This window comes from Perca fluviatilis, chromosome 6, assembly GCF_010015445.1.
Source record: "Perca fluviatilis chromosome 6, GENO_Pfluv_1.0, whole genome shotgun sequence".
Lineage (NCBI taxonomy): Eukaryota > Metazoa > Chordata > Actinopteri > Perciformes > Percidae > Perca > Perca fluviatilis.
The window spans coordinates 15,648,535-15,673,058 of record NC_053117.1 but is presented as its reverse complement, the minus strand read 5'-3'; the positions used below and the strand labels follow the sequence as shown (position 1 = coordinate 15,673,058).

At 41.5% G+C, this 24,524-nt stretch overlaps 1 protein-coding gene across 7 annotated transcripts in view; it reads right to left on the bottom strand.

The window, feature by feature from the left end:
• The window catches only part of mctp1a (multiple C2 domains, transmembrane 1a), a 138,719-nt gene that overhangs the window by 102,458 nt on the left and 11,737 nt on the right, over positions 1-24,524 (bottom strand). Inside the window, exon 1 of one of the 7 annotated variants that reach the window (XM_039802837.1) lies at positions 4,121-4,263. The exons of the other annotated variants lie outside the window; for them this stretch is intronic. Coding sequence (XP_039658771.1) covers positions 4,121-4,162 — 42 coding nt within the window. The 5' untranslated portion in view covers positions 4,163-4,263. Of the gene's footprint in view, positions 1-4,120; positions 4,264-24,524 lie in introns of those variants that run through there. 7 annotated transcript variants of the gene reach the window in all.

Sequence of the window (24,524 nt, the reverse complement as noted above, 5' to 3'; positions counted from 1 at the left end):
TGTTCGAGAGAGATAAAGGAAGAATGGCAGCTTAAAATAGAAATTTGAGGTGTACATTGATGAATGGAAAACAGCTGACCGTTGAAAAGATGTATGCAGACAACTAGAAAGAGTGGTTATGTCAGCATGAAAGATAGACACAGGAAAGAGTAGTGAGGAGGGAAAATGATGACAGGTAGATACGACAGACGAGAAAACATTTTGGTATGCAGACACAGACAAACTCACCGAGATCAAAAATCAGGAATCATCTCTCACACAACAAACATATTGGCAGACTGCAGAGCATTAGCAGGTTTTGTCCATGTGTTTGTCACCACTGAATTTCAGGCAGCGACAAACTGAGCAGGGAGCGTCAAGTGTTGCTGACATCGCAGACAGACAAGCTGGTCGCCATGCTGCCAACCCAACCTGTCAACCGACCAGAAGCGAGTCAATGCCAGTCTGAGATCATGCTGACACGCCTCGCAAACAGAGCACAGTGGAGCTCTGAACACAGACGAGACCAACCGTCAGGAACATGTTGATCCAGGCCTCCATTTGCTAGCTCAGCATCTTCACAGCAGAACAGAACCAGCCTAAAAACATTGCTGATGTGCTCTTTTTAAAGAATCACCATCTCCCACCCGCCAACAACACTGTGCAAATATATATTTGGGCTTCCCGGGAATCAAAAGATTTTGAAATTTTAAAATGATTAACTGTCTTATGATAAACATCCCTGCTAATGCATTATTAACTATAATCTCAAAATGTTGAATGCTATCTTTCAGTAATTGGATTGGATCTCTCTTTAATAAAGCTTAAAAGTGTCTCAAAAATCTGTGTCATAAATCAAAACCACTCAGCACAGGTTTGATTTATGGAAAAGATGCCTGAAATGTGCATAAGTGCATACTAAAAGTAGCAATGTGATTAGGTTATTAATGTGAGTAAAGTGAGTAATTCATGCTCATAAAAACTACTCCTTTTTGTATTATGGTCCCCTCATGTAAAACCAACTATAGATAAACCAATATGACTAGACACTTTTCATGATGAAGCTGAACTATACATCAGGTTGTTATAAAAAGAATAAGCCACTGACTGACTGCGTACCAGGAAGAAATTAAATCACACAGTAATTTTTTTTTCGAGAATGTGGAGTTCCCATGTTGGACCCCCTTTATATATATCCACAGCATTATATTGACTATGGGTGACAAAGCATGGCCTCTCATCAGTAGCACTGCAGGGGCGAGGGCAGCAGCCGTTCCCTCGCTGTGTGAGTCGTGATGCTGGAGTATAGATCTGGTCAGAGAGCAGCATCTTTTCAGATAGTACTCTGCGCATTGCATAAATACAGTATTTATTTCGATCATTTGATTTTTTTATTCATCTGCATCAGCTCCTGCTATTAATCTGAAATGCCGTGAAAGCTTTACATGTTATGAAAAAATAGCAAGCTTGTCCAATGTACAACAGAATCAGTGGCGCTGCAGTATTTAGGACAATGAATAGTGCTTAAAGCACCGTCTGCTCTGTAAAAGGTTATGAACACTGACCAGATGGGCTGGAATTACTCCGGGCATCTATTTATCCACCAAAGATTTACAGAATTGATGAACTAAAGAACTAAATCCATTTCTTTGAGACAAAGTATCATGCAATACAGTTCTACTAGATTCCTGCAAATTGAATTTCGAATCCAATAAATCTTGATTTTTCACTACATAAAGCAGCTTGTCTCTGTGCCAGGTAGTGCCATCCCTACACACCGTGAGCTTGGTGCTGATCAAAGGCTGTGGTACCACCTCCACATTGGCAAACAAATCAACTGGCAGAATAACAAGAGTGTGTACTGTACCTTGCATACCATTGCCTGTGCAAAAACTGCTAAGACTGAGAGGTTAGAATAATTGTAGGAGTAAATGTTATCACTGCAATGAGCAGGTGATGGATCTGAAGCAATGTACCAAGTGCTAAAAAGAAACAGCGATTTTAAAAGGGGGTAAGATAGAGAAACTGAGTGAATACTAACACACACACGCACACACGCAGTTCATTGGAATGAGCAAGCTTCATCTTAAGAAATGCAAGTTTTTTTTTGCCACTATATGAAAAGTGTATTCTTGTAGATACCAGAAATTTTACATGCCTCTATTTACACCAGCCAAATGCTGCAAATGCTGGCTGTGGATGAACTCTGCTGGGCACGTTGACATGTAATCAGTCACAGTTTGGAAGTTCTTTTAAAATGGGGAAACTCCATTTGGAAGCCAAAATAGCATAAGTGGTGGATGAATGTTGTAATCTAGCAGCCTAAACTGGTTGGTTGTAAACATAGTTTGTTTACCAGTCTGAGTTTTTCTTTATTATTAAATAAATGAATGAAAGACTCCAATACATTTTACACACTGTGGGGATGATGCGGATACAAAAACTTGAATGTATATTAAGATGAGCCCATCCCAGCCATGTAGCCTACGTAATGAGTTCCTTCCCAAAGTTATCTGCTTCATCTATTTACAGACATCTTCCGTTACTGGCTTTTATAACCTCATTTACGCACTGAAGACAAAGTATGCACAGTATTTTGTAATGCAGTACATACAATTCACATGACAAAATGAATGACTCAGTCACATCTCAGAAACACAACATTCTGCATAAGACTATTTGCAGATGCTGCAATTATTTCTAAAAACATTTTAGTCTCTCCCAGGAGAACTTCATAGTGTACATTATGCATGCACTGTACTGTTCAGGAATTTAGACACAAGTTGCCACTTTACAGCTTTTTCTTGGAAGGAAGTGAAAATATTTTATTATTTTTAGACAGAAATGTTGAGGAGTGATGTAAAAACAACTGGGTTTTCTTAAATGCTTTCTTGCCATGAATGGATCTTGAAAATTGATGATAATTGTACTCAAACATTCAAGGGTGCCTGAAGCAACCCTGCAACGTATCCAGCTTTTGTCTGATGAGAGGAACATCAGTGGAGAGAGAGTCACTCATCATATCATTCCTCTTCACACTCCTCAGGCTTTCCCCTCTATTTTCACCTGCTTGTAGTCTTCTTTTCTCTAATCCTCTATTTCTAGGACTTCTCGTCTACCTTGCCTAAATCTTACTTTCCACCTCTCACCTCTTATCATTTTCCTCATCCATCTTTTTCTTTCCTGTCCCCGTAGCTTTTTTGATCTTATTCTGAACACGTTCAGCACCCAGCCCTAGAAACAGGAATTAAGGGAACAAGACTGCAGCTGGAGAGCCAGGCAGAGGGGTGTGGAGGGGGCACATGAGTCGCTGGTGTGGTGCGGGGCACATAAGCCTTCTAGTCTCGCCCATTGGAATGCTCTGCTACAAATTTAGCAATCTATCCTTTTTTATTCATCATCTGGTCAAGATGGAAGCACAAGCAGGAAGATATCTTCAACTGCATTAATCCGTACATTTCTAAATCCTGAGTCCTTTCTCTGTTCTATCTCTCTTCCTCACACTTAAGTTTTACATCCCTGTTCTGTTCATCTCCTCGACTCTCTCTCTCTCTCGTGTTTTCCCTCTCTCTTCCTGGAGTCTGACTTACAGTCCCATGTCATGTCATACTAGCAGCCAGCTCAAGTTTCCACACTGTTGGAAACTGGAAACGACACATCCACTGCACCTCTACCCCACCATCCCCCGCCACACTCACAAATAAAAACACTCTAACACCTGCTCGCAGGTAAAGTGGCCAGTGTCTTCTACTGACAACACTAAGTCTAAATCGTCACGTACACAAAGCAGGTGCTCAGGTGTATGGAAATACTGTATGAAAATCTGTTCTGCATGCAAATGTGTCAACATGCTCAAGTGATGGAAACATTTTGCTGATGAGCTGCAAATTTTAATCCCTTCATCACCTCACTCAACGTTCTCAAATCCTCTGGACTGAAATACTTAAAAGAAAAGAACACTCCAGTACCGTCACTGCTTGCCTTGACAATCAATACACCAAGATGTATAAGAAGCAAGAAATATCAGCATACAGAAATAAATAGCCTACAAGGAAAAACAGCAGGTAGGCAGACAAAACAGCATTGTGTACACATGTACGTGTGCATCTGTGTGTGTGTGTGTGTATGTGTGTATACCTACAGTAAGGCTTCGTCCCAAAGCTGAGAGAGGCAGCGCTAACATCCAGACACCGAACACGCTACACTGTTCTACTGCTGCTGCTGCTGCTGCTGGATTACTCCCCTATATGTGAGAGAGCTTGCTCCTTACCTTGCTCACACACACACACACACACACACACACACACACACACACACACACACACACACACACACACACACACACACACACACACACAGCAAAGGGCAAACAGCTGGGAGGTTCTTGCATACCACACAGGCAGTCACTCAGCATCACAACGCAGATTTCTCTCTCTCTCCCCTCTCTCTCCTTCCCCTGTCTGTCACTCACTCGCAGATGATTGTGCAGAGATGCTTACCGTAGGCTGACTAATCCGCTGGGATAGAACTATATCAAAAAAAAGGCACAACCAGAAGCCCGCTACCAGCTGCTGTCTCACACATCTGCAGATGTTTAGCCAGTAAGAGACCTGGTTTTATCTTTGCCAATCCTCTGGACAACTGATTACATATCCGCTTTATTGAACAATGTAACAACGAGAGTGACGGAAAGTCCTAGAGAGAGAGGCGGCAAGAAAATGAGGTTAAATAGCAATGAATATATAGACAAAGACAAAATTCATGTTAGGGCTGCAGCTAACTACTAACTATGGGGGGGGGGGGGCTCTTATAAGCTCTTTTGCTTCTGCCCACTCCCTTTGAGCAGAATGATAACTGCTCAAATAAACAAATAAACTAAACTAAACTAAAAAAAACTACTAACGATTATTTCCATTGTCGATTGATCTGTCAAGTTTGGTCTATAAAACGTCAGAAAAAAGTGAAAAATGTCGGTCGGTGTTCTTCAAAGCCCAAGATGACGTCCTCAAATGTCTTGTTTGTCCAGGACTTAAAAGATATTCAGTTTACTGTCATAGACGAGTGAAGGAACAAGAAAATATTCACATTAAACCTACATTGTGTAATTTTTTGAGTTGATTCTTAGCAAAAAACCCTTTGTTCTTTCACAAACGTGCTCATTCATGTGTAATTACTTCCACCAACTAATCAAAGTATTCTCGTACGCGTAGAATCGGCCATTCAGAATCATTCAGAATACATACGAGCGACTCGCTGGAATGACGGCCGCCAGGTTGTGCCTCCATCTTTAAAATACATTAGCCAAAGAGGAACATACCTCCGCCTTTCGGGGCTAGAAAGTAATATTCAGTTGGTTGTCATATACAATTTTACCGCTAGATTTTTACACAATGTAGCTTTAAGAAGCTGGAATCAGAGAATTTAATTTTGTTATAAATTACTCAAACCAATTCATTGATAATCCAAATAGTTGGTGATTCATTTAAAAGTTGACAACGTATTCTAATAAGATGGATCATGTAGTCTACAAACAATTAATGGTGCTTTTATACCAAAGTGCTTTACATAGCGTCTCTCATTCACCCAAATAGACACTGCTAGCCATCAGGAGCTATTGGGGTCTTGCTCAAGGACACTTCAACAGGAGGATCGGACCCCTAACACTGCCAACCACAGCTGCCCACATACGTACTCTATTAACAGACTCCCTGCAGCTTCTTTTTAATTTTCCCACTGCCATGTACAACCTATTGGAAGCTGTTTGTTTGTATCTGGTTAACGTGTTAGTCCTTTTAAATCGGCTGAATTGATCAATTGGTGTTAATACTGAATTTTAAATTAGCTATACCGTAATGGCCTGTGATGCAGTCATTTTGTTTCCAGCTTGTTAACACAGGCCTGTAGTTCTTTTCACCCAGTGGGAGATATCATAGCAGTCTGCAGACTGACATCAACGACTCGGCTGCCTGAACAATATGACATAAAAATGGCATCAGTACACAGAGTTCGGTAACATCTACTACTTGACAGCATAGCACCATCTAACTTCAACCTGAGCAGAGTCTTAATCAGCCAGAATAATTTAAACACCTGTGTGAGTGTGCAGGACTGGATTAGTCATACACATTGGAGCCCTAAAAAACTGTTGATACTGCACAAACTCCTGTCACCACAAAACATCACACATTCCTTTCTTGACCAAACTAATTTGCTCTCCCTTCCTGCAGCAGTCTGTTAAAAGTGGGAAATGCGGAAAAAGCGATTTAGCTATAATTCTGGTGTTGTACAGGCATGTAACTGAAGACCAATTAAAACTTGTTCTTTAATGCTTAACAATAGGAGGGCAAAACTTTTGCTTCCCCCTGAAACCAATTACTATCATTGCTGTGGAGTCACAACTTTCCTGCCGAGCGGGTACTTCCCCTTTAGGACATAATGCTGAGGTAGTTAAGGATTCTCACTTAGGTGGCCAATCAATGTTTAAGAAACAATGAATTAGTGTTTGGGAAAAGAAAATGGCCTGAAGTAAATTTTCCATAATGAGGTTATATATTTATGCAATATACTACACACAGCAATACTGTAAACATTCAATCAACAAGAAGTTACATACATACAGTAAGTAAGTACATTGGGGGATGTCATACAAGATGAATATGCACAATCTGTATGTGTACTTTATGTTTAAAACATGCCAGCATGCTTGGCTTTTAACAGTATCATTTATTCTCCTCGAGTACATGACTAAACTGTAAATAATGTAAAGGCCAGTCTCTCCCTCTCTTTCTCTCTGTCAGTCCTATCCACCATGCTTTTATGCCATCTAGCTATTCATATCAGACATGTGGAGGGTCCAGAGGAAAGAGTCTCTTATCCTGAGAGACTGTGGAAAGCTTCACTTCACAAGTCAGAAAAATAGATGCATTTTGGGCAGGTGAATTATAAATAAAAGAGCTGATATAAAACAGTCAGAAAATCTACAGCTGCATAGATAACTGAACACGAGAAAGAAGCGGATGATGGGGATGGGAGGTATAGGAAAGATCAGACAGAAAAACATTTTGACAGCAGCTTAGTGTTTTAAAACCGGGGGGAAAAGGCGGCAGCAAAGAATAAAATCCTAAAGAAAAAGGGGGTTGGAAATATAAAAAACTAACACCTGATAGCACAAAGAAAAGGAAGGAAAATGCTGTTGTTCATACAACATGGAGCATATACATTTCTCGCCCTTTTCTGTAACATCTTTCTGATCTTTGCATTTTATAAGCAAAACAGGGTGATTGCCAGGCCAGACAGGGGGCACAACAGCAGGGAGGTGCCAGTCTGCTTCCTGGCAGCAACAAGTCACAGCAACTCTTGTCGAGGCACAGTAAAGAAAGGAAGCGCCGTGTGTGCTGGTGTGTGTGCGTGTGTGTGCGTGTGTGTGTGTTCCATATATTAAAATAGAGTCAGACCCCTGGACACGACAGCTGTCCCTTTCATGTGTGCTGTTGTATGAGGCTGGTTCAGGGTTGTGTCTGTCAGCAGGTCTTAGGACTACAGTTGCTTTGTTCATTTAGAGAACGATAGTTACATATTGTAACTCCAGATTCTATGAGTGTAGGCGTAGCCCTCTAAGAGCTGTTGCTATTGGGTTTATCCCTCGCGCTTGCGTAGGCGTTAAGATTTATTTTGTGCCCTTGTGCCCAGCACGGCCCTCAGCATTTTTCTTCAGTCAATGTTAGTGAAGCAGGTGGCCTGGATCTTAGAGGGCTATGCCAATACGCATAGAATCTGGAGTTACAATACGTAACTATCGTTCTAGTTTGTATAGGCTTCATCCTCTAAGAGCTGTTGCTATTGGGTTAAGGGCAAAGCTGATGTAGTCAATGCCACCTGTGACACCAAAATCCACAAGCAGATAGCATAGACTAGCTCCTCTTCCTTCTCACACTGTACAGTTTTTTTTATGTAACAAAATTATATTGTTTGCTTAAAAACCTGATAGGCTATCTCCATGACTGGCCTGCTTAACGTTCTGAGGCCTTGCCGCATGCCGGATTCTGAAGGTGCTCCATAATTAAGTCATTAAATCATCATTAATTAATCCAAGGCACATTCGTACGGGCACTCTGGTGCAGGAGGATGGAGACATGTCATACCAGATCAAATAGCGCATCACATGCCATTAAGTGCGGAAAAGACCGAGTAAATCATGGAGACACATTGCGCAATGAAAGTGGATGAAAAAAGGCACGGAGATGCCCAAGACGCCATTGCGCAGATGTCAGCCACTGTCTTACCTCTGAGGAGGGCCATGGGTGCTGATAACAGTCTCTTGGGAGTATGCCACTCCCTTTACACAAAACGGTGGGGGGTAACCTCACACAGTCTGTGAGACAGCCGCTGTTTCGAAAGAGCCGCGTGAGTGTTATATAGTGAACGAACAGCTGCTCCGCCTGATTTCTGCCATGCGTAAAACATACTGCCACCCTGCCACTTTAGCACCGTGGCAGGCTCCAGGCAACATGGAGAGATAGAGGATTTTCCCCATCTCCCTCCCTCAACCTGGGACTCAGACTTGCCCTGCCATCCAACGAGAGATGCGTCTGTGTCTGTTAAGTGTGACGTCACCCTCCCAAGGGGAACCCCGACGATAGAGAATGGGGGGTTTCCACTAGGCCAGGTTTGACTGTAGAAAGGAAGATATGGTCAGCATGCGCCTCTTGCGCCATGATGGGTTGAGGTGCAGGCAGCCAAACCATCTCTGAATTTTTCCTCATGTGCAACGTGTGTGTGTTTACTCATGTCCTAAATGAGCCACTATGTGACTCGCGGGCATCAACACCAGCAGACACATCAGTGACAGCGCTGACACCACCCTGTGAAACGCAATGTATGACAGCGGAGAGTTTAATGCATTCAGCCTGGTTTTAATGGTGGCGGAGTTTACTGCGTGTCCACACCAGATAAACTACCACCAGTGAGGGGATCTGTGAACCCTTTGCCAGTTAATGGCGAATTCAGTGTTTGTAGATGCTGCACAGCCTCCACTGTGTGGAGTGCAGCTCTCTCTGAGGGTGTCATAAGGATTAGGTCGTCTAACAGAACCATGATCCCCTCTGCGTAATGGCTGAAAAAATGCCTTGATACATTTACGGTACGAGGGGCCAGAGAGTAGCCGAATGTCTATTGAACTCCCAGGAAGGAAAAGCACAGGAATTTTCTGTGTTTGGGGATGACCGGATTGTGAACGTGCCCTCAGGTCGATGGAAGTGAACCAATCGCCGGGCGCACACACTGCGACACATGCAGTCAACAGGTGGAACGGTTGCTCCAGGATGCACCGGTTGAACAAAAACAGGTCCAGCATCGGTCTCATCACTCCCCTTTGCTCCCGTTTGAGGAAATAACGGGAGTAAAACCCATCGTTCTCTTTCTCTGGAGGGATGCAGCAGATTAGGTTATAGCATATACTGTATTTCCAGTAGCTCCACCAGCTCTGACGTCAGAGCTGTTATCTGGCGCCGTCTCCTCGAGCCGACATCTTGGTGCCGCTGTTGTGGCCGAGGCGCCGCTCTCCAGGAGATATGTTTCCGCATACCCTCCACTACCTATTGCTCGTGGCTGTCCAAGGTGTGGTACAAAAAACCCACCAGGGGCAATGGGACCATCCAAGAGCACATGTCTGCTATTGGCTGGGAGTTGTGACCTGTGCAGGCAGATGTTCTGCTGTGAAATGTGCAACCACATATTGATATAACTCCGGGAGACAGCCAAAAGCTTAGCGGTCATGGCGGAGACAGCAGAGCGATGTTGTACCTAGGCAACACACAGGTGCGCGCGGTCAGTGAAGCGAGCATGGACCTGGTCCCAGGGAGATGGCGGTGTGGCCTTCGGAAGCAAGATGGAGGCCAGGCTCTGTCGCAGTGGCGGGACCGCTGGGAACTCCATTTCATTGTCGCCTCGCAGCTCGGGTGGATATCCGGCGGCAGGATGTAGCCAGTAACTGTGGATGTAGGAGAGGCCCGTGCAGGGCACAAGGGCGCAAAATAAGTGTACAGTCTGAGTCTATGTACCTTATACAATGGGTTTCTTTTGTACACACATTCATGCTCTTTTATACACATATATATGTGATACACAAACACAGTCACGTGATGCCTCCATCCCTGCCAGAATCTCCCGTTTTGGCATGTCTATACCACAGAACCCTGGAGTGTGCACCATCTGTCTGCTCATAACTCACAGGGCATACACCTACAAACACAAACCTGCACAGCATACCATCAGTATAACACATATACACGCATACTTAATGTTGCAGCCATAAACACTTGCAGCCTCTCCTTTCCTATCATTCTCCTACTACTGCTGTGTTATCAGTGGAAGAAATGGGAAGAGCCTCTTCCGAAGAGGTACAGGCTTTATCAATGCTAGTGAAGTGCTAGTGAAGTAGCATGCTGGCCTCAATGAGCAGACAGACAGACAGACAGGGAAGGGGTAGAGAGATAGGCAGGCAGTCAGACAAGCACACACACACACACACCGATTTATTTATTTTCATACCCCATACCTCGTAGCAAGCTTTGACATTTACTCTAGAAAACAAATCAATCATCAATTAAACAAATGTAAAGCAGCCACTGGGAGTAGGCCAATCTCTGTCCCAGCAGGAAACCGGCACACACATGATGCTCCCTCTTACTTCTCATCAATTTCCTTTATCTTCTTTGTTTTTCCTCTTCTTTATTTTAACCTGTACAAATCATATTCCCTCTTGATTGGAAGTGATAACTGAAAAAGGTGTTTATTTGCAAGATGATGATTGCCAGCATTTTAGAGATTAAACTATAAATTTGATAGGGATGCCCAATCCAATGTCTCCAGATACTGCTTAAAAAATCTAAACAATGGGTATCTGCCAATACGGAGTATTAGATATCAGTGATCTATTTTTCCCAAATATAAGATCTGTTAACCCCAAAGTATGTTAGGTTGCTTTCACACCCACCTCGTTTGGTCGGAACTTTGAACTAATTTGAACAAATACGATTAGGATTTTAATTATATTTCTAAGATCTAAGATGTGTCCATTTCTTCATGATAATTAGCTTGTGACAGCTGTAATAAAATAAGCACAGCTGATAGGATGTAACTGCCACTGGCATTATTAGAGACACGCACCATCGGCGCTAATACAGAGCTTCATGGCAGAAAATAAACACAGTAGCCAAACATAAATAGGTAAAAGTTAGATCAAATAAAAATTGGAGAAAAAAAATAGTATTTGAACAAGGACAGAAGGGTAAAAAAAAAACAGAACAACATGAAATCCAAAAGACAAATAAGACGAAGCAAAGGAACCCCAGCAGAAGTGATGAAATGAAAAGGAGACGAGAGATGAGAGGTTTGAGTCAGCTCAGAAAGGATGAAGGGATGCAGTGATGGACAAAGAGCAGTTAAGCTGAGTAGCCCAAGTGGCTGCAAACAGAGGAGGCACGCGCACGCACACGCCACACGCACACGCACACGCACACATGGAGCCAGGCCAGACACAGCATCCCGTCTGGAGAATCACTGCTTCCCTGGATCTATAGATGGATTCATTTCACTGCTCTGTTTACCTTTGTCTCTGTCCATGTCTTGGTCTGTCTCTCTCTCCCAATACTCTCTCCCTCCTTGACTTTGCTTGCATCATCACTTAATATGACATTTAATCATTTTCCATTCTTATCTAAACATATAAAGCGAACCACACGGCATACTGTTGAGAAAGGATCTGTTCCGTAACTGATTTTTAGTTATTTGCATAGTTACAAATGTCAGTGGGATTTTGAATGAGGTTTTCTTAATTCTAGAACAGAACCTGAACGTTTCACTTCCACTCAATGACATTTACAATTACCAGTCTTTCCTTTTCTCTCTTGTTGTGAAGCTTGAATTGAGATTTAACATTTTTTTTGCAAGAGACACCAATATCAGAAATAAACACTCAAACAAATATAGGCCCAGAAATGAAATATACAGTACATCACACTAGCTGCTTTAAAAGTTTGAGGATAGGCTTTTCCATGAACAACCTGGGATTCTTCCCCCACACAATGTGTCATCACAGCAGCCTTCACTCCAGACCTGGAATGAAGCCCACACTCCAGACCTGAGCCATTGTAGTAGCAAACCTTACAAGATTCACCCAGTGATTCATCCTCTTTCATTACAACAACACCCACATGCGCACTCATTCGGCTACAAGGTTCTATTCTCACCAGTGAGAGCTATTGGTCCGTTTATTACTCACTCCTGTGAATTCTTCAATAATTAAAGAGAAAAACTCTGGTTCAACAAGAGCCTTTATTATAAAAACAGTACTTGCCCCAGGTTCCTAAAGTTTAAGATTTCTTATTTCATCTAAAAACACATTTTACATTTGCTCTGCAGTGACATTACCAGGCAGGGTTGTCCCTCCCAACTAAGTCAGAAGGGTCTCGCCCTGATCACTTAATACTACCATACAACACAATAATTAAAGGCTGCGAAAAATGTATGTCAATGCTTACACCTTTAAAGTACAATGTTGTCACTAGAGCCGGGTTTAAGAGGGGATTAAAAGAAGGAGAGTGAATAGTGCTCCAAATTTAGGCTACGTTTTGGCAAGGGAAAAACTGGCATGGCCATTTTCAAAGGAGTCCCTTGACCTCTCACCTCAAGATATCTGAATGGAAATGGTTTCTGAGTCTCCCCTTTACAGGCATACCCACTTTATGAGAATTCCATGCAGTTGGGCAAAAACCATGCAGTTTTTTGTATGCAATATAAATGTGTTATTTTTTGTGTATTTTAAGATTTCTGCATACAGGGGTCCCTAAACAGTCTTGGAATTACATAAATTGGGTATGACCGGGTATGACTCTTTTGGATACAATGAACCCATTTGTATTCATGTGTGATGATGTCAGTCCCCATAGTAGCCATTTCAATGTAGTAAACCATTTTTCAAAATTTGATCTCAACGTATAAAATGACCTGTTGTGACCTGTAGGATAATCACAGCCTCATGCAACTTTACAACCCCAAACTAGAGATCTAGGGCATTCAGAGGATGTATGGCTGTAAAGTTGCACTTTATTGTGTTGACTGCTGCAGTAGCTGTGTGTTGACATTAATGTAACTGCATTGGGGTTCATTCTTAATGTAAACATTTACTGTTATTATTTTTAATAGACCAATTTGGAGTGGACGTCATAGTTATGTCACTGCATGCAGTTGTGCACGCCTTGTGGTGGCAGAAAAACAGCCGAAACAATGATGAATTGTTTATCGCAATACATATATGCTTTTTCCAGGGACAACCTTCTTATAATACATCCATGATGAGAGCTGGCAAGTTACTTCGCTAGCTTGCTTCTTCCACCATGTTTAAATGCTACACTGGTTTAGAAAATGAGCCAACCCGCCAACTGGTGAACAGCGCTGGCTGCAGAGACGGATAAGCTAGCAGGCTAACTAGCCAGCCCTAACATTAGCTTATCCATCTTGGGAGGAGCTGCCCTCAGCTCTCCTCCCAGCGAAGTAGTCTGCCAGCGGCGGGGAGACCGCGGGGTGCTAGGTAGGGACCGGGTTGGGCGATATGTTTACATTTTCCAACATGCCACCGTCAGCCCTGCAACCGCCGGTGGCGGATAAGGCGAGTAATGTTAGCCCTAAATTCTTTGAACAGACGTAGCTGTCCAGGCTTAAGTGGCCGCGTTTTCATCTTAAGTGGGTTGGAAAAACGACAGATGCCACCACAACTGTCACTTCTCCACCACCAGTTAGGCTCTGCCCACTAAACACGTCATTATGTTTACAAACACAAAAAAAGTCTATAATGCACCAGGTTAGAGCGTTCCTGGACAATTTACAGCATTATTTATCTGAGAATCACTTTCATATCCAAACAAAATTCATTTTGTAACTAAAACATCCCTAACTGAAATTGAATTGACTCGAAAAAAAGGCCAAATTGGGACCTTGTAAATCGGTATTGAATCAATCAGGGAAATCAGTGGTGATACAGAATATTCATTATCTTCCAAAAACATGAAACTGAGCTTGCAGCTGAAGTCCTGTAATTATGTATTGTTTGTATCTAAATATAAATAAAAAAGATGAAACAGATTTTTCTCATGGGAAAACTGGATTGTGCTAATATTTTAGGATGCTCATGTTCAACTCCTTTGTCCAGTGTACAAGCTATGGATTTTATGGTCACAGTGTCGGGTCATATGAATTGTCCATTGAGGTCACTGGATTGCTATGTCGCAAAATTATATTAATTATATTATAAAATTATAAGAATTCCTACTTGAATTGATACTGTAATCTGGTGTGCAAATAGAATAAATAAGTAAGAGCAGCAGGAGAGATTTTATATTTAAAGCACACGAAGAAACAGAAACACAGGGATGAACAGATGGCTGATAGAAAGTAACATTCCCAGTTTTCCGGACGATGACTGACACTTCAGCCCCACTGTTCAGCAATAATAAAAAAAGTGAAGTGTCTCTGTCTCGACCGACAGTAAATGATCAGATTTCAATTATAGAAATGTCTAATGCAACGGCATGTTCAGATTCAGGTATATCATTGTCATTTTTATATAAATACTCATATCAGTTTTTAGCATTCTCAATAGAAAATTTTACTTTTACTATTTAGATAAGAATGAAATGATATGCATGAGCATGCCCGCACACAACATCGAGATTATGTTGTTTTGCTTTTGCAGTGATACTAGGGCAGTGCATATTGTATTGCTAAATAAACAATATCTTTTATTACATAAACACAGAAGGGTTGATTGTAAGGGTGAATGACTTCACACACAAGAACATGAAAGGATCACTGAGCTGGGTGGGGGTGTGCCGTGTCTATGGTAAGTCATTGCTGTCATGTCATTAAAGGTCCTAGGACATGCTGCTTTTTGGATGCTTTTATATAGGCCTTAGTGGTCCCCTACTACTGTATCTGAAGTCTCTTTCCTGAAATTCAGCCTTGGTGCAGAATTACAGCCACTAGAGCCAGTACCACGATTAGCTTTCCTTAGTAAGTGCCATTTCTGTGTCGTTTTCAAGCCATGATGTCTCTCTCTGTCTCATGGGAGGGCCAAATTCTCTGGGCGGGCAAAGCAGAGAAAGGGGAGGTAACCTTGCGCCTTATGACCTCATAAGGATGAGATTCCAGATCGGTCCATCTGAGCTTTCATTTTCTCAAAGGCAGAGCAGGATACCCAGGGCTCGGTTTACACCTATCACCATTTCTAGCCACTGGGGGACCATAGGCAGGCTGGGGGAACTCATATTAATGTTAAAAAACCTCATGAAGTGAAATTTTCATGCCATGGGACCTTTAAGGTTAAGCTGAGTAAAAATAAACACATCCACAGAAATCTCATACTCATTTGGAATGCTTTTGGGTGTGCAATTGGCAACCATGTTCTGTCAAATGTGTTGAAACAAATAATGTATTTAACTATTTACGTTAAAAAGTTACAGTGCAGACAAAATATAAAACTAAATAAAATAACAGACTGAATAAACGAAGATCTAGTATAGTGTTGTATAAATAGTGATCACGCAGTCAACTAGCTTTATAATAAAAAAGCCCAGTCACTGTGATGTGCTATGAAACTCACCCCTGATTCTGTGGAGTTCATGTGAACAGTCCGACGTCTCTCACAGCAACATAATACAGTCAGAGTACTGAAAGGGACAGAGTTAACAGGCAATGTGTGTGTCCAAAAGTAATGTCAGCTGGTGTGTCAATAGCAGATGTGCACACCAATGGGAATCCTTGCCTAAGCTCACAGCTTCAGGAGGTCATCAGAGAGCTTGTGGCACATTAATGTCAGACCAATGAATTAACACATTTAAGGGTGAACATGGCTTCCTCTGAGAGCCTGCCAGGTTGAACCAAAATATGACCCCCCCTCACACTTCTTAGTATAGAATAACAAGTCAGCAACACTCCTCAAGATCTCTGCTATTTGTCCTTGAGATGGAAAATGAAGAGAAATATTGAGAGATGGAGACAGAAAGACAAAGTGACAAAAGAGACAGAGAAGAGACACAAATAGAGATAGAATGAAGCAGCAAAGTATGAAATGAAATAAAATTTTAAAAAGTACAGTGTGACGTGACAAGCCTTTTTATAGAGACCACTATGGCCTGTGGTCAGAAATAGCAGCCACCTGCTGGAGCTGGACCTCCAGCGCACCACAAAGTGGCTGGCAGGCCTCTGATGGGTATAGAAAACAAGCCAGATTTACACACCCTGTATCAACCTATCACATAGAGACAAAAGACCAACCAGTTTCAAATATTCTTCATTATATTAAGATTAGAAATAACCTCATACAATACTGGAGTTATATATACAGTACATGTAGTTATTCATATGGTAACTAAGTATTTGTAGGCTCCACATTTTTTTTAAACTGTGAATCAAAAATAATTAAGTGTAAGAATAAAGGAATTCTTTAAAATCTCATGACATGAACTGGAACAAACACTACAATACTGCCACCCAACCTCATGAAGCACGACATAACATTACACAAGAAGGAAAGATCACAGGGAAAAACACATTATCCTGTCCACAAATTATTTTAAATAATAATAATAATCAATTACATGTTATGGTTTGTTTATCTAAAGAATTTGAATGGCCTGGGATGTTGCATAGCAACACAGTTCTGGAGAAGATGTTGCAAAGCTCTATGAATTTAAAATTTGTACGAAAGAAAAACGTCTAGGCTAGTGGTGCAGCTACAAAAGAAGAAAGAAGACATTTCAATTACTTGTTAACTGAGGTAAGTCCATTTTGGATATTATTTAATGAAAACATTACTGTTATGTTACTACTAAACAGTGAGCCCACAAGGAAAACTAACCATCTTAGATGATGGCAACAGCTAGTCGTCCACAGTAAAGACCTAATTTGCTTTATTTGTTTTAAAAAAATAAAAATAAAATCCTGCTGATTTGGTCGATTGACGACACCTTTGTGTCATGTATTGTTTGCCCCAGTGTCATCCATTACAATCAGGGAATGTACAACTTTGGAGGGTGTTATCCCACTTATACCATCACCACCTGCCAACAAAATGTTTGTAAAATTAAAAATATTGGTGGTGCATTTACTCACACCCATAACTAATTCTGATTTTAATTTACTGTTATAAACATTTAAATGCAGTCCCTGTGCTTCGGAATTCCTGCTGCTTGCGTTGCCTGGCTTGCAAGCAGTTTGAAATGTAATAGACAAGATGAAATGTCAGAAAGTGCACTCAATCTCAAGTGTAGAGAATGATGCTGCATCTTGCTACACAATATATTTAAACAGTCTTTTATTTCAAGAGCCTATTTAGAGTTGGTGTATTTATTTAAAATGGCAAAAACACCTCCGTTGGTTTCCGGTTATACTCCGGTTACCAAAACGTAATCCACACCTGCCAGTAAATTTGTTTTTCTTCCCACACAGGAATTGGCAAGAAGATCTCCTGATGACAAAATCTGGTCGAAAGAAATGTCTAACTTTCTCTCCCTTCAGGTACAAGTCTTACACGTGTACTTTTTTTGTTGCTGTTCTATTTTCATACCTACTTTCTAATTCATCTCATTTTAATACAGATCATGCCTATACATACAATACAAGCAATTGCTTCTATATAAACAATGCAAAGATGTAATGTGCTATTACTGGGGAGTATATCAGTTCATTGTTTTCCTGTCTAATGACCTGTCAGGAGGAGACGACAGGCAGCAAAAGACAGGCGGTTCTGCATCATATGGATCAACAGGATGGTGAATAAACAGGTGGAGAAGCATATGGCAGAGGTGCATTCAGAACTCCATCTCATGCATCATGCCCTGAGAGAGGAGATGGCGGCTGAGCTTCGGGAGCAGCTGAGAGAGCTGGTGGCGGACGGAGTGAGAGACAGATCCCTACATTACACCAGGCTGAACCGAGATCAGAGGGTCACATCAAAGTGGCAAAGGATTATGGAGAAAGACTACAAGGAGAAAACCAAGGACAAAAAAGAGGAAGCAAATGCCCTTAATCCGGAGACAACGAGCCTTAACATCTCTGAAACATCCTCTGATAGTGACAGCGTCTTCATATTGACGAAACCACCAAAATATGAGCAGAGGCCAAGGGAAAGCATGATCATTTTGTTGGACGTCTCCAGTAATGGTGACACCAGCGATGCCTCTAATGATACCGACACCAGCTCGCAACCAGATCAATGGGAACCAGAGGAAAGCCAACGGATTTTATCAGGTGTTGCCACTGGCGCTGACACCAGCCAGCTGATGAAGGAATCAGATGAGAAAGAAAGCTCAAGGAATCCCTTTCAGGCAAACCCCAGCTTCACGCCCAAGGAACAAAGATGTGACGAGACGAGGGTCAGAGTAAACGGAACAAAAGAGGAGGAGACGTTGCAGACGGAAAGACATTGGAAGGAATGGATGGACAAGCAGGAAATGAGAGGAAACCGTAACAACATAAAGCCAGTTGACCAACAGAATACAAAAAAGCAGGGAGGGGCCGGGGCGGCACCTCCCTTATCACAGAAACACGTGATGCTGCAAAACATGAAAGAAGTGGACACCGTGAAAAAAATTAAGACATATTTCTCTGATCTATTCAATCCTCATACATCTTATAAATGGAAGAGATTCGAAGATGACGATTGACTGACTCCACTCAACAGAAAAAAAATCATTTACCTTTTTGCCATGCTTTATAAAGTTTTATTCAGTAAATAAAAAAAGAATGGTGCATAACGAGCACAATCTCCAGCTTTAATATATAGCTGAGGGGCTATGTCTCCCTCTTTGCAGTGTGTTGGCGCTGCAGTGTGTATCAGAGTGATTTATGAGTTGTTCAGTGGCAGAAAATGATAGTGGAGCTTTTTGGTAACCTTCGATGCATCGTAGAAATGTGCCTTTTTCCAAACTACTTCCTATCCTCATCCTACTCCCACCTCAAAAACACTTGGTACACTAAGGTCTTACGTTCTTCAAAAAGAAATCTTAAATTGAGAGATATAGTCAATAGTTCACAAGAAGGAACAGTTCTGTTGCTGAAAATGTTCCCAGCCGCCTACATTAGCTGTGCAATAAAACGTTGACACAAATCCATCTGAAAGCATCCCAGCTCAAAACTTTAGAAAATGTCAATCTTAAATGACTGAGGTTAGAGTTACAATCTTAGTCCTCAAGCAGGCAAAGAGTCCTGACAGATGTTTCAGAAGTTCAGGTTTGATCAACCTAGACTTGCATTGTCAGATCTATTTCCACAGCGCTGTGGAGTAAGGTCTGGCTACACCAAACATCCATTCTGGGATAGGAGAGAAAAAAACGCTCTGTAGACGCAGTGACACTGGCTCTGCAAAATAGTCTCGGGAAGGAACTTGTTTTGGTGGAAAAAGAAAACGCTACATCAAATATTAAATGAAGTTCACTTTTCACACAATACAGTAACGTGAACTATTTAAAAAACCAAGCAGGCCTGCCATATTGCCCAATCCAATTTCTTTTCAAAACATGCCATTTTTAACGTTTGGCTTGCTAGTTTGAAGTTTGTTTGCTTCCTGTATGGAAGGGATTTTGAGATAGCTACAACAGATGTACAATTCAGATTCCTTTAAAGGAACATGCTGACTTATTGGGAATTTAGCTTATTAACCGTAACCCCCAGAGTTAGACAAGTCGATACATACCCTTCTCATCTCCGTGCGTGCTGCAAGGCTGTCTGACGGCTCCGGCAGCATCAGGCCAGCACAGAACATGCAGGTGAATGGTTCCAGTAATCCTACAGCTCCGAATAAGTGACAAAATAACGCCAACATGTTCCTATTTACATGTTGTGATTTGTAGAGTCACAGCATGTACAAAAAACAATGTAACATGAGACACAGCCACCTTCTAACCGTAAACAAACCGGGAACTATATTCTCAGGCGGAAGAATATAGTACTTGGGTGGAATGATTTGCTTTGCAGCAAGCCTGTCTGAGAATATAGTTCCTGGTTTGTTTACGGTTAGAAGATGGCTGTGTCTCATGTTACGTTGTTTTTTGTACACGCTGTGACTCTACAAATCACAACTCAATGTAAATAGGAAGATGTTGGCGTTATTTTGTCACTTATTCAGAGCAGTAGGCTAGTTGGAACCAGTTACCTGCAGGTTCTGTGCTAGGCTAAGCTACCGGTGGAGCCGTCAGACAGCCTTACAACACGCCCGGACACAAGGAGGGTATGTATGGACTTGTCTTACTCTGGGGGTTACGCTGAATAAGCTAAAGTCCCAATAAGTCGGCGTGTTCCTTTAACAACAAAGTATCACTTGATTCGGGAATATTTTGTGATATATTTGTGCCAAGTGGAAACAACTGACATTGTTTAACCTGAGGAGACTTTATTCTGAAGATAAAAATAAGTGCTCATTTAAATGACTTTTTAAGAGTGATGGTTTTCTACTGGGTGCTCTGAGGACAAAAGAAACGCAGCAATAGGCAAGCTAATTACACAGGCTCTCTATAGTGGAGAAGAAATGCAGCAGTGAAGCTGCCTGAGTCCGACTTCTGTAGTACTCAGGATCCAGTCCAAGATATAGGATTAGCACTACACTGAGACTGGACTCTGATGTGAATTTTGGCAATCATACACAAATCCTACTGTGCAACCAAACATTGTACAAACAAATACAAGCTGCTTGTTTGCACAGTGTATGTGAACATACATACATGCATAGGGAACTTTAAACTAATAATAAATTATACTTACACTCAATCTACATGACAGATAAGGAACGTCCTGCCCTTTTCTGCCTGAATAAACGTAACTGCTTAGTGAAGAAGAAATAACAGATACAGAATGTGTACCTCCTGGCACTGTTTGACTGCAAGCTAGTGGAAAAGAAAAGAATTGGCGGATACACAAACCAACAAACATGGAGAAGGTTACAGAACTTTTGCATGGCCATTTTCATTTTAAAGTTCTTCCACACGGCGCAGTAGACAGAACCAAAGTTATTTGTAACCACTGCAAAGTTGAATTTTCTTATCACCGGAGTACTTCGAATCTGAAATATCACCTAAATGCAATACACACAGTTGATACCAGCAAATCATTCAACGAAAGAAACAGTGACGCGTCGGCAGACTACGTTAGATGCAGCGTGTGGGAGAAGTATAGATAAAGAAAGGCAAGAGAAGCTAACAAATACCATAGCGAAGTGGATAACTACAGACTGCAGGCCCATTAGTGTTGTGGAGGACGTCGATCTGAGAAACATTCTGAGAATTGCAACAAATGATGGCAGGTATGAGATTCCCTCAAGACGCACCATCACAAGAAGAATACACGAGTTGTTATGAAAAGGAAGGACTGCAAACAACTTTACAACGTGTTACTCTTTTTTTTTTCATATTCATTAGTGCTTTAATTAGAATTACTTAACCTCACTTATGTAGAGAGACTATGATTTATGCATGAATGATGTCCAATAACAATACACATTTTTAAAGCTATTGTACAAGTGCATTTTAATCTCGAGAGAGTGCAGTGTGTGCAGAAAGTGGCCTTGGTTTGATATTAATGGAAGGCTAACGCACTCTTCACATCCATCCAGCCAGCCAAAAGCCCCACTAAAATCATACCCAGACAATTTCCCATCTCTTCTCTCCAGAGATCCACATCAGCACCAGCAGGTGGCACTAAGTACCTTCCAAGCTACAGCCAAATTCAGCACCAAGATCAGCAGTACCAGTAAAGAGCAGTTTATGTTGATACAGACTATCACGCCTCCCTCTTTAGTACAATGCCGTTGGACACTGATTTTTTTGATGTCAGTTGCAGGCTGAGCTGACCATCAGCTGATCGCCAGTCTGCATGCAGAGACAGAATGAAAGCACAGAAATACTGGAGCGATGTTGAGGTCTGTTATTTTCCCTGCTGTGGATGACACTTTGCTAATGTGATGATCGTGTGCAAAAATGATGTTGCTCTCACACAGTCAGAACCATGAATAAAACCATACCCCCCAGAGAGATGACAGCTTCACAGAGACACCCACAAAGACTGAATGACTCTAAAGACCTGAATTAAGACTGTCAGCTGTAATTTATCTTAGGCACTAAATCCAGAAGACCTGTAAAATAAATGATACTGATATGGAGACAAAAAAATTAAACCGTTTACACATACAAGTGCATTTGCAGTTAAAGTACAGCATCAACTGAGTTTATTCCCAATTTGTATAGCCTATAATTGCCTGTTCTAAAGGTAAGTCTTAAAAGGTCACGTATGGCGTCATATCTCCCGAGCACTATAAAACATGCTCATGAGCAAATTATATCATTTCACACGTGCAGATATACTTGCGTGATGCTTTTAGTTTTATTCTTTCCCTCTCCCTATGTTTTGTTTCACGCTCGCCAGTTTAAGTGTAAGAGCTAGATAAAGATAAATCTATAATCCAGATCTAATTAACTACAGATTTTTTTGTCCTAACACAATATGGCTAAATGCTTGTCAGCTCACCTGCTTTCCCTGAAGTATTTCCTGTATCCTCACGTCCTTTGATTTCCTTTACAACTTGGCGAATGTCTCTCAAAAGGGAAAAGTTGCATTCAAGTGACATTGGCTGACTGTATAGATCATCGGGCACTGAGCGCACACACACACAAATGAATAACAGCATGAGAAGGAGCACAGGTCTCAGTGCCATTACCCAACCACACTACATCTCCAACGGACATCTCTGATACCAGTTCACAAGCTCTGGAGCCAGAGCTAATCCTTATATGCATGCATACCCACCACACACACACACACACACACACACACACACACACACACACACACACACACACACACACACACACACACACACACACACACACACACACACACACACACACACACACACACACGGATTTGTGATGAGTCAGTAACAAAAACATAATGTAAAAAAACAGAGGTAAGAAATGTCCAAATCTTACATGACCATCTGTATCATACTGATCTCTCTCTCATACCCTCTCTCTCTCCGATATCATACATTATCAATCAGTTGAAACAGTGTCACTGAACATGTGCTCTGAGAAACCCTGTACAGAACAGCAGGCTTTCACCGTCGGTCACGTTATTTTCACAACATCCGTCATGCAGGATGCTTTAAATAAACAAAACAGGCTTTCATGTGAAAAATGATCTATATCTAGCTCTGCTCAGCCATGATGAGGCGCATCCTTCCACACTGATGTATCAGGACAGCAGCAGTCATGTCTGCAGGCTGGCTGTCTGCCTGCAAAGAATCTAATAGCAGTTGGAGTTGAGTTGGCCTGAACCTCTTTTATCATCACCTTTGTTAAAAAAATATATATATATTTTTACCTCACGTTTCTTCGAGTGGCATTTTATGTTAATATTAAGAGCATCGGTTTGACCCTGAACTTGCAGTCTTTACTATTGGCTGCATCCAGTTATACATTATATAAATTGCTTGAGGCATCAGTTATGTGCTTAACATGTAAATGTTGTGAATAACTACAAAGCTAATTCTTTTTGCTTTGTATTTGTAGTATTATCTACAGAATTAGTAGACCAAGTCCCTCAGATATAGCCTAACTGGTTACGGAGACGTTTAGTACATTTGCCTTGAGCAAACTGAACTTCCCTGTTGAATCAGATGGGTCTCACACGGTGTCTCACAGTCAATTGACTCGCAAACACTAAACCAAACACCCAGAGATACAGACACACTTGCAGATGCACAAAAGGGCAAAGCTATTCAGAAGCCAGTGGACACATAACCCTAACTTTAATATCCTTGATTTAACCTCTGACTCACAGATAGGTACTAGGTATATTCAGAGCAAATCAAAACTGAAATAAATTGAGAAATGCTGTCCTTTTGGTTTGGTACTTGTCATCGCACACCCATAACTACATTCATGTTGAAAGAAAACTCATAGGAAACTTAAATCAGTACAGCTACATCTTAAGGTGCCCATTTGTATTGGAACATTTCTAGTGGGCAGCACTTTTCACAGCATTGCAGTAAAAATTGGCAGGCATGAAAGTTCTACTCTAAATCAGTCTTATAGCTGCTCAGGTCAACTTCCTCTTGCAACAACCAAATTCACTGAATACTTTTTTTTTGGAGAGAAAAAAATCCAATCTAAAACATGTGAGGTGGGAGTAAATAAACGACTCCCCTTTGCAAATATTTCCCAACTCACTACCCCAGTATCAACAATCCCCGTTCAGTCTCTTTCTCTGTCTCTGGATCAATACTGTGGCTTTCAACCGATTACAATGACTTCCTAGGAAAACCCACACAGACACAAAGATGTTTCCTCGTGTTTAAAAGGGCTCAGATCTACTTAACTCTTGTCAAAATGGAAGAGTGTGGTCTGCAAATTCATTTAACAGTAACAGGCTACAATACACTGCCTTTGTCCTGTTACGTGCTGCCTTGTTTAGCATGGCACACTAAAATAACAGATCTGAAA